The sequence below is a fragment of the Platalea leucorodia genome (assembly GCF_965183815.1).
Source record: "Platalea leucorodia genome assembly, contig: HAP1_HAP1_SCAFFOLD_746, whole genome shotgun sequence".
Taxonomy (NCBI): Eukaryota; Metazoa; Chordata; class Aves; order Pelecaniformes; family Threskiornithidae; genus Platalea; species Platalea leucorodia.
This window is the reverse complement of record NW_028120905.1, coordinates 99-11,000: the sequence shown is the minus strand read 5'-3', so window position 1 is coordinate 11,000 and position 10,902 is coordinate 99. Positions and strand designations below refer to the sequence as shown.

At 71.4% G+C, this 10,902-nt stretch overlaps 1 protein-coding gene across 1 annotated transcript; it reads right to left on the bottom strand.

Annotated features, from left to right (window-relative positions):
- Positions 1–435: 435 nt before the first annotated feature.
- LOC309604403 (lipolysis-stimulated lipoprotein receptor-like) lies at positions 436–10,205 on the bottom strand (the record flags this gene model as incomplete). Its single annotated transcript, XM_082339348.1, is given in 10 exon segments — positions 436–471; positions 1,060–1,161; positions 1,163–1,302; positions 1,553–1,646; positions 1,916–1,974; positions 2,099–2,185; positions 4,531–4,677; positions 7,804–7,860; positions 8,588–8,707; positions 9,897–10,205. Coding segments are annotated over 10 exon segments (1,151 nt in total), but the record flags the coding sequence as incomplete, so codon positions are not given.
- Positions 10,206–10,902: the final 697 nt, after the last annotated feature.

Genomic DNA, 10,902 nt, shown 5'->3' with positions numbered 1-10,902 from the left:
CCCCCAAACCCCTCAGGGACCCCCCCAGACCCCCTCAGGAACCCCTAAACCCCCCAGGGACACCCCAACTTTTTCTCTAAAAACCTTTATTTGGCCCCAAAACGCGAGCGGGGGAGGGGCGGGGGTGTCGCCCCTCCCCCTCCGTAAAAAAAGGCCCCCCCAAAAAAACCCCAAACGGCCCCAAAAACAGCCGCGGGGGGGGGGGGAGGGGAGGGGGGACCCCGGGATCCGGGGGGGGTCCCAGCATCTGGGGGGGGGGGGTCCCAGGAATTTGGGGGGGGCCCCCAGGGTCTGGGGGGGTCCCAGCGTCCGGGGGGGGTCCCAGGAATTTGGGGGGCCCCCCGGGGTCCAGGGGGGGTCCCAGAAATTTGGGGGGGGCCCCCGGGGTCTGGGGGGGGGCCTGGAAATTTGGGGGGGCCCCCAGGGTCCGGGCGCTCACACCACCAGGCTGTCGCGGCTCACGGCATCGTGCTGGGGGGGGGGGGGACACACACAGGGGGGGTTGGGGGGGGCACGTGGGGGGGGGACACCCCCAGGGATCCCCCAAATCCTCCCCAGATCCCCCCAAACCCCCCAGCCCCCCCAATACCCCATACACCCCCAGGGACCCCCCCCAAATCCCCCCCGGACACCCCAATACCCCACGGGACCCCCCCCCCAAACACCCTATAGGACCCCCAGGACCCCCCCAGGCCCCCCAATACCCCACAGGACCCCCCCCAAACACCCATAGGACCCCCAGGGACCCCCCCAGCCCCCCAAAACCCCATAGGACCCCCCCAAACACCCAATAGGATCCCCAGGGACCCCCCCAGGCCCCCCAAAACCCCATAGGACCCCCCCAAACACCCTATAGGACCCCCAGGGACCCCCCCCAGCCCCCCAATACCCCATAGGACCCCCCCCAAAACCCCATAGGACCCCCAGGGACCCCCCCAGCCCCCCAAAACCCATAGGACCCCCCCAAACACCCATAGGACCCCCAGGGACCCCCCCAGCCCCCCAAACCCCCATAGGACCCCCCCAAAACCCCATAGGACCCCCAGGACCCCCCCTCACCTTACGGAGACGCCGGGGGGGTCCAGGGGGACGGCGGGGGAGGGGCTCAGCCCCCCCCAAGAGATCGTCACGGGAACGAGAGCGGGGACGGGATGGGGGGGGGCGACCCCCCCCCGGAGCCCCCCAAAACCTCGGCCGAGCGCCAGCGCCCCCGGGGGGGGGAAGGGGGGGACGGGGGGCGTCCTCGGGGACCCCAAGAGTCGGGGGCTTCGTGGAGGGAGCTGATGTCGCTGAGGGGGGGGTCTGGGGGGCAAATGGGGGGGGTTAATACCCCGGGGGGGGGGGGCAAATACCCCGGGGGGGGGCAAATTGGGGGAAATTGGGGGTTGAGCCCCCTGGGGGGGGTAAAATGGGGTAAATGCCCCATGGGGGGGGAATTTGGGGGGGTTGATGCCCCATAGGGGGGTAAATGCCCCCCATGGGGGGGGAATTGCCCCTTCCCCGCCCCCTGGGGGGGGGTTAATTGCCCCCCCCCCCCCCCCCAAGCACCCACCTGCCCTCGAGGGGGGGTAGCGGCCGCGGGGCTCGAAGGCGCCGATTTGCTCCTCCAGGTAACGCAGGACGGCGGGGGGGGGCGCGGGGGGGGGCTGGGGGGGGGGGCACAAGCGTTTGGGGGGGGTCCCCGGTGGGGGGGAGGGGGCGGAGCCAAGCATCAGGCTCCACCCCCCCCCCCATAACGCACCCAGGGGTCACCCATCCAGCCCGGTGACGGGCCGGACCCTGCTTAGCTTTGCACCCCAGCCCAGCGCCTAATTGGGGGGGGGAGTGGGTGGGGGGGGGGGGGGGGTGTGTTGAGTGACAGCTGTCAATCACCCCCCCGATGACTGACAGCTGTCAATCACACTATGACCTCACCTGAGACGACGCTGCCATCGTTGTCACGCAGCAGGGGGACCTGGGAGCTCTGGCTGCTGGCTGTGATGGGGGGGGGGGGGGCACCTCAGTGTCACCTCAGTGTCACCACCCCCCCCTCCCAGTGTCACCAGTGCCCCCAACTGGTGTCACCACCCCCCCCCCCCATCCCCCCAAGGTCACTCACCAAGGGTCCGGAGGGCGAGGGAGGCGGGGGGGGGTCCGTAAACTCCGCTCATCCCCCCGGAGGTGGCCGCTTTCCCAGCCAGGTACACTGGGGGGGGGGGGACACCCAGGTGTCCGGGACCCCCACCCCAGGGGACCCCCCATGCACCCAGGGGACCCCCATGCACCCCAGGGTGCCCCAGGGGACACCGTCACCCCCCCAGGGGACCCCAAGGGACCCCATCGCACCCCAAGGGACCCCAAGGGACCCCACTGCACCCCAGGGGACCCTGTCACCCCCCAGGGACCCCGTCACCCCCCAGGGGACCCCAAGGGACCCCATCGCACCCCAGGGGACCCCATCACCCCCCCAGGGACCCCATCACCCCCCAGGGCACCCCCAGGGGACCCCGTCACCCCCCAGGGAACCCCGGTGTCCCCCCCCGGGATAGGCCAAGGGACCCCATCGCACCCCAGGGACCCCATCACCCCCCAGGGGACCCCCAGGGACCCCATCGGACCCCAGGGGACCCTGTCACCCCCCAGGGGACCCCAAGGGACCCTATCGCACCCCAGGGGACCCCGTCACCCCCCAGGGGACCCCAAGGGTCCCCATCGCACCCCAGGGGACCCTGTCACCCCCCCAGGGACCCCGTCACCCCTCAGGGGACCCCGGTGTCCCCCCCGGGACGGGCCGAGGGACCCCATCGCACCCCAGGGGACCCTGTCACCCCCCCAGGGGACCTCAAGGGACCCCATCGCACCCCAGGGGACCCTGTTACCCCCCCAGGGACCCCGTCACCCCCCAGGGGACCCCAAGGGACCTTGTAACCCCCCAGGGCACCCCAGGGGCCCCATCGCACCCCAGGGGACCCCGTCACCCCCCCAGGGGACCCCCAGGGACCCCATCGCACCCCAGGGGACCCCGTCACCCCCCCAGGGACCCTGTCACCCCCCAGGGGACCCCGGTGTCCCCCCCGGGACGGGCCAAGGGACCCCATCGCACCCCAGGGACCCCATCACCCCCCCAGGGGACCCCTAGGGACCCCATCGCACCCCGGGGGACCCCATCACCCCCCAGGGCACCCCCAGGGGACCCTGTCACCCCCCCAGGGACCCCATCACCCCCCAGGGCACCCCCAGGGGACCCCGTCACCCCCCAGGGAACCCCGGTGTCCCCCCCGGGATGGGCCAAGGGACCCCATCGCACCCCAGGGACCCCATCACCCCCCAGGGGACCCCAAGGGACCCTATCGCACCCCAGGGGACCCCGTCACCCCCCCAGAGGACCCCCAGGGATCCCATCGCACCCCAGGGGACCCCGTCACCCCCCCAGGGACCCCATCACCCCCCATCGCACCCCAGGGGACCCCGTCACCCCCCAGGGGACCCCGGTGTCCCCCCCAGGACGGGCCAAGGGACCCCATCGCACCCCAGGGGACCCCGTCACCCCCCAGGGGACCCCGGTGTCCCCCCCAGGACGGGCCGAGGGATCCCATCGCACCCCAGGGGGACCCCGTCACCCCCCCCAGGGACCCCATCACCCCCCAGGGCACCCCCAGGGGACCCCGTCACCCCCCAGGGGACCCCGGTGTCCCCCCCGGGACGGGCCAAGGGACCCCATCGCACCCCAGGGGACCCCGTCACCCCCCAGGGGACCCCGGTGTCCCCCCCAGGACGGGCCGAGGGATCCCATCGCACCCCAGGGGACCCCGTCACCCCCCCAGGGACCCCATCACCCCCCAGGGCACCCCCAGGGGACCCCGTCACCCCCCAGGGGACCCCGGTGTCCCCCCCGGGACGGGCCAAGGGACCCCATCGCACCCCAGGGGACCCCCAGGGACCCCATCGCACCCCAGGGGACCCCGTCACCCCCCCAGGGACCCCATCACCCCCCAGGGGACCCCGGTGTCCCCCCCGGGATGGGCCAAGGGACCCCATTGCACCCCAGGGGACCCCGTCACCCCCCAGGGGACCCCGGTGTCCCCCCCGGGACGGGCCAAGGGACCCCATCGCACCCCAGGGGACCCCGTCACCCCCCCAGGGACCCCATCACCCCCCATCGCACCCCAGGGGACCCCGTCACCCCCCAGGGGACCCCGGTGTCCCCCCCAGGACGGGCCAAGGGACCCCATCGCACCCCAGGGGACCCCGTCACCCCCCCAGGGACCCCATCACCCCCCAGGGCACCCCCAGGGGACCCTGTCACCCCCCAGGGGACCCCGGTGTCCCCCCCGGGACGGGCCAAGGGACCCCATCGCACCCCAGGGGACCCCGTCACCCCCCAGGGGACCCCGGTGTCCCCCCCGGGACGGGCCGAGGGATCCCATCGCACCCCAGGGGACCCCGTCACCCCCCCAGGGACCCCATCACCCCCCAGGGCACCCCCAGGGGACCCCGTCACCCCCCAGGGGACCCCGGTGTCCCCCCCGGGCCGGGCCGAGGGCCACTCACGGGCCTCGGGGCAGCAGCAGCGCTGGGGACAGCAGGGACAGCGCAGGAAGCAGCAGCAGGTGTGGGGACAGCACTGGCACCAGCAGAGCCCCAGGGCCAGCGCTCCCAGTGCCACCCCCAGTCCCACCAGTACCACGAAGAGCCAGTCTGGGGGGGGGAGGGGGGGGGGTCAGAGGGGGGCACCCAGGCGTCTGGGTGGCCCCTGACCCCCCCTATAGATCCTGGGGGGGGGGGGGGGGGGCAGGAGTCTGAGACCCCCTATAGCTCCTTCCTCAGACCCCTATAGCTCCCCACAGCACCCAGGTATCCAGCCCCCCCCCCTATAGATCCTGGGGGGACCCAGGCATCTGGGTGGCCCCTGACCCCCCCCTATAGATCCTGGGGGGGACCCAGGAGTCCAAGAGCCCCTATAGCTCCTTCCTCAGACCCCTATAGCTCCCCAGGGGACCCAGGCATCCAGCCCCCCCTATAGATCCTGGGGGGACCCAGGCATCTGGGTGGCCCCTGACCCCCCCCCTATAGATCCTGGGGGGCACCCAGGCATCTGGGTGGCCCCTGACCCCCCCTATAGATCCCGGGGGGGGACCCAGGAGTCTGAGACCCCCTATAGCTCCTTCCTCAGACCCCTATAGCTCCCCAGGGGACCCAGTTATCCAGCCCCCTCCCTATAGATCCTGGGGGGCACCCAGGCATCTGGGTGGCCCCGGACCCCCCCATAGATCCTGGGGGGACCCAGGAGTCTGAGACCCCCCTATAGCTCCTTCCTCAGACCCCTATAGCTCCATGGGGGGACCCAGGCATCCAGCCCCCCCCCTATAGATCCCAGGGGGACCCAGGAGTCTGAGACCCCCTATAGCTCCTTCCTCAGACCCCTATAGCTCCATGGGGGGACCCAGGCATCCAGCCCCCCCCTATAGATCCCAGGGGGACCCAGGAGTCTGAGACCCCCTATAGCTCCTTCCTCAGACCCCTATAGCTCCATGGGGGCACCCAGGCATCCAGCCCCCCCCTATAGATCCTGGGGGGGACCCAGGAGTCCGAGACCCCCTATAGCTCCTTCCTCAGACCCCTATAGCTCCCCAGGGGACCCAGTTATCCAGCCCCCCCCCATAGATCCTGGGGGGCACCCAGGAGTCTGGGTGGCCCCTGACCCCCCTATAGATCCTGGGGGGTGGGGGCCAGGAGTCTGAGACCCCCTATAGCTCCCTCTTGAGACCCCTATAGCTCCCTGTGGCACCCAGGTATCCAGCCCCCCCCATAGATCCTGAGGGGACCCAGGCATCTGGGTGGCCCCTGACCCCCCCTATAGATCCTGGGGGGGGGCCAGGAGTCCGAGACCCCCTATAGCTCCTTCCTCAGACCCCTATAGCTCCATGGGGGGACCCAGGCATCCAGCCACCCCCTATAGATCCTGGGGGGCACCCAGGAGTCTGAGACCCCCTATAGCTCCTTCCTCAGACCCCTATAGCTCCCCACAGCACCCAGGCATCCAGCCCCCCCTATAGATCCTGGGGGGACCCAGGAGTCTGAGACCCCCTATAGCTCCTTCCTCAGACCCCTATAGCTCCCCAGGGGACCCAGGCATCCAGCCCCCCCTATAGATCCTGGGGGGACCCAGGAGTCTGAGACCCCCTATAGCTCCTTTCTCAGACCCCTATAGCTCCCCAGGGGACCCAGGCATCCAGCCACCCCCTATAGATCCTGGGGGGACCCAGGCATCTGGGTGGCCCCTGACCCCCCCTATAGATCCTGGGGGCGGCCCAGGAGTCTGAGACCCCCTATAGCTCCTTCCTCAGACCCCTATAGCTCCCCAGGTCCCCCCCCAGACGCCTGGGTGCCCTGGGGGGGTGGGGAGGGGGTCCCTGGACGCCTGGGTGCCCCCCCGGACGCCTGGGTGCCCTGGGGGGTGGGGAGGGGGTCCCCGGATGCCTGGGTGCCCCCCAGACGCCTGGGTGCCCTGGGGGGGTGGGGAGGGGGTCCCCAGACGCCTGGGTGCCCCCCCAGACGCCTGGGTGCCCTGGGGGGGTGGGGTGGGGGTCCCCGGACGCCTGGGTGCCCCCCAGATGCCTGGGTGCCCTGGGGGGTGGGGAGGGGGTCCCTGGATGCCTGGGTGCCCCCCCGGACACCTGGGTGCCCTGGGGGGTGGGGTGGGGGTCCCCGGACGCCTGGGTGCCCCCCCAGACGCCTGGGTGCCCTGGGGTGGGTGGGGAGGGGGTTCCCGGACGCCTGGGTGCCCCCCCGGACACCTGGGTGCCCTGGGGGGTGGGGTGGGGGTCCCCGGACGCCTGGGTGCCCCCCCAGACGCCTGGGTGCCCTGGGGTGGGTGGGGAGGGGGTTCCCGGACGCCTGGGTGCCCCCCCAGACGCCTGGGTGCCCTGGGGGGGTGGGGAGGGGGTCCCTGGATGCCTGGGTGCCCCCCCAGACACCTGGGTGCCCTGGGGTGGGTGGGGAGGGGGTCCCCGGACGCCTGGGTGCCCCCCAGATGCCTGGGTGCCCTGGGGGGTGGGGAGGGGGTCCCTGGATGCCTGGGTGCCCCCCAGATGTCTGGGTGCCCTGGGGGGGTGGGGAGGGGGTCCCTGGATGCCTGGGTGCCCCCCCGGACACCTGGGTGCCCTGGGGGGTGGGGTGGGGGTCCCCGGACGCCTGGGTGCCCCCCCAGACGCCTGGGTGCCCTGGGGGGTGGGGAGGGGGTTCCCGGACGCCTGGGTGCCCCCCCAGACGCCTGGGTGCCCTGGGGTGGGTGGGGAGGGGGTCCCCGGATGCCTGGGTGCCCCCCCAGATGCCTGGGTGCCCTGGGGTGGGTGGGGAGGGGGTCCCCGGACGCCTGGGTGCCCCCCCAGATGCCTGGGTGCCCTGGGGGGGTGGGGAGGGGGTCCCCGGACGCCTGGGTGCCCCCCAGATGCCTGGGTGCCCTGGGGGGGTGGGGAGGGGGTCCCCGGACGCCTGGGTGCCCCCCCAGATGCCTGGGTGCCCTGGGGGGGTGGGGAGGGGGTCCCTGGATGCCTGGGTGCCCCCCCGGACACCTGGGTGCCCTGGGGGGTGGGGTGGGGGTCCCCGGACGCCTGGGTGCCCCCCCAGACGCCTGGGTGCCCTGGGGTGGGTGGGGAGGGGGTTCCCGGACGCCTGGGTGCCCCCCCGGACGCCTGGGTGCCCTGGGGGGTGGGGAGGGGGTCCCTGGATGCCTGGGTGCCCCCCAGATGTCTGGGTGCCCTGGGGGGGTGGGGTGGGGGTCCCCGGACGCCTGGGTGCCCCCCCGGACCCCCGGGTCCGTACCTGGCAGGGTCCCCAGCTGGACGCCCGGCAAGAGGTCGGTGGCCTCCGATAGGGACCCTGGGGGGACACAAGGGACACCGGGGGGGGGGGGGGGTGTCAGGGGGCCCAGGCGTCCGGGGGGGGCACCCAGGCATCCAGGGACCCCCTCCCCACCCCCCCAGGGCACCCAGGCTTCCAGGGACCCCCTCCCCACCCACCCCAGGGCACCCAGGCATCCAGGTGCTCCCAGTACCCCCCCAGGGAGCTGTGCTGGCCTCCCAGTCCTTCCCAGTACAGCCCAGTCCCTCCCAGAGCTCTCCCAGTCCTTCCCAGTATGGCCTAGTTCCTCCCAGAGCTCTCCCAGTCCTTCCCAGTATGGCCCAGTTCCTCTCAGAGCTCTCCCAGTCCTTCCCAGTACGGCCCAGTCCCTCCCAGAGCTCTCCCAGTCCTTCCCAGTACGGCCCAGTCCCTCCCAGAGCTCTCCCAGTCCTTCCCAGTACAGCTCAGTCCCTCTCACTTCCTCCCAGAGCTCTCCCAGTCCCTCCCAGTACAGCTTAGTCCCTCCCAGTGCCCTCCCAGTCCCTCCCAGTACAGCTCAGTCCCTCCCAGTGCCTCCCAATGCTCTCCCAGTCCCTCCCAGTGCCTCCCACTGCTCTCCCAGCCCCTCCCAGTGACCTCCTAGTGCTTTCCCACTACCTCCCAGTGCCTTCCAGTCCCCCTTGAACCCCTTGTGGCATTCCCAGTGCCCTCCCAGTGCCCTCCCAGTGCCCCCCCCCAACCCTCCCAGTGCCTCCCAGTGCCTCACCCAGTACAACCAGTTCAGCCACGGCCTCGTTGTTGCCCTCCAGGTCCTGGGTGGAGGTGACGGTGCAGATGTAGACGCCGCTGTCACCCCACGCCGCCGGGCCCAGGCTCAGCTCCGCCCCTGCCAACCCCGGACGCCTGGGTCCCTGGGGTGACAGGGTGACCCCCGACCCCGGTGACACCCCGGTGACACCCCTGGGGTCCCCCCCTATGTCCCTGGGGTCCTCCGTGACACCCTGTGACACCCCAGTGACACCCGGTGACACCCCTGGGGTCCCCCCCTGTGTCCCTGGGGTCCTCCAAGACACCCTGTGACACCCCAGTGACACCCGGTGACACCCCTGGGGTCCCCCCCTGTGTCCCTGGGGTCCTCCGTGACACCCTGTGACACCCCAGTGACACCAGTGACACTCCTGGGGTCCCCCCCTGTGTCCCTGGGGTCCTCCCAGACACCCTGTGACACCCCGGTGACACCCAGTGACACCCCTGGGGTCCCCCCCTATGTCCCTGGGGTCCCCCCCGACACCCTGTGACACCCCAGTGACACCAGTGACACCCCTGGGGTCCCCCCCTATGTCCCTGGGGTCCCCCCCGACACCCTGTGACACCCCAGTGACACCAGTGACACTCCTGGGGTCCCCCCCTGTGTCCCTGGGGTCCTCCCAGACACCCTGTGACACCCCGGTGACACCAGTGACACCCCTGGGGTCCCCCCCTATGGCCCTGGGGTCCTCCCTGACACCCTGTGACACCCCAGTGACACCCGGTGACACTCCTGGGGTCCCGCCCTATGGCCCTGGGGTCCTCCCCGACACCCTGTGACACCCCGGTGACACCCGGTGACACCCCTGGGGTCCTCCCCGACACCCTGTGACACCCCAGTGACACCCAGTGACACCCCTGGGGTCCCCCCCTGTGTCCCTGGGGTCCTCCAAGACACCCTGTGACACCCCAGTGACACCCGGTGACACTCCTGGGGTCCCGCCCTATGGCCCTGGGGTCCTCCCCGACACCCTGTGACACCCCGGTGACACCCGGTGACACCCCTGGGGTCCTCCCAGACACCCTGTGACACCCCAGTGACACCCAGTGACACCCCAGTGACACCCGGTGACACCCCTGGGGTCCCCCCAGACTCCCATGACACCTTGGTGACACCCCCAAAGCGCCCCCCAGACCCCTGTGACACCCCGTGACCCCCTCAAAGTCCCCCCCAGACCCCGGTGACACCCTGGTGACATTGTCCCCAACCCCCGTGACACCCCGGTGACATCCCCCCGACCTTAGTGACACCCCCCAAAGGTCCCCACCTCCCAAGATGGTGACACCGCGTCCCCTGTAGAAGTCCCCGAGGGTGACAACGCCACCCTGCTTGGTGGCCACGATGCGGACGGTGCGGGCGGCATCCGGACAGGGTGAGGTGACATCGGGGACGTCCCCGGGGGAGGTGACAATCCCGTTGTCCCCTTGCGGGGTGGGACAGAAGGACTTGTACTTCCAGGTGACGATGGGGGGTTCGAGGGCCACCGTCTGGTACTGACACCGGAGCAGGACAGGTTGGAAGAGCAGGGCCACCGTCCGGGGGTCTGTCACTGTCACCTGTAAGGGGGTGACAGGGGCTGGGGGTGACACCGACAACCTGTTAGGTGGGGAGTGGCACCTTGCTGTCACCTCCCTGTTACCCTTTGTCACCTCCCCGTTACCCTTTGTCACCTCCCCTTGGTCCCTGCCACCCCCCCCCGTCACCCCCTTGTCACCTCCCTTTCACCTGCTGTCACCCCTTGTCACCTCCCCCTGGCTCTTGTCACCCCTGTCACCTCCTGTCACCTTCCCCTGGTCCTTGTCACCCCGTCATCCCCCTGTCACCCCTCCGGGACCTGTCACCCCCCCCCCCCGTCACCTCTCCCTGGTCTCTGTCACCCCCTTGTCACCCCTCCAGGACCTGTCACCTCCTGTCACCTTCTGTCACCCTCTCTGGCTCCTGTCACCCCCTTGTCACCTCCCCCTGGTCCCTGTCACCCCCTGTCACCCCTCCAGGACCTGTCACCCCTGTCACCTCCTGTCACCCTCTGTCACCTCCTGTCACCCTCTCTGGCTCCTGTCACCCCCTTGTCACCTCCCCCTGGTCCCTGTCACCCCCCTGTGTCACCCCTCCAGGACCTGTCACCCCTCCAGGACCTGTTACCCCCCTGTGTCACCCCTCCAGGACCTGTCACCCCCTGTCACTGCCCATCACCCCCCCAGGACCTGTCACCCCTCTGTCACCTCCTGTCACCCTCTGTCACCTGCTGTCACCCTCTCTGGCTCCTGTCACCC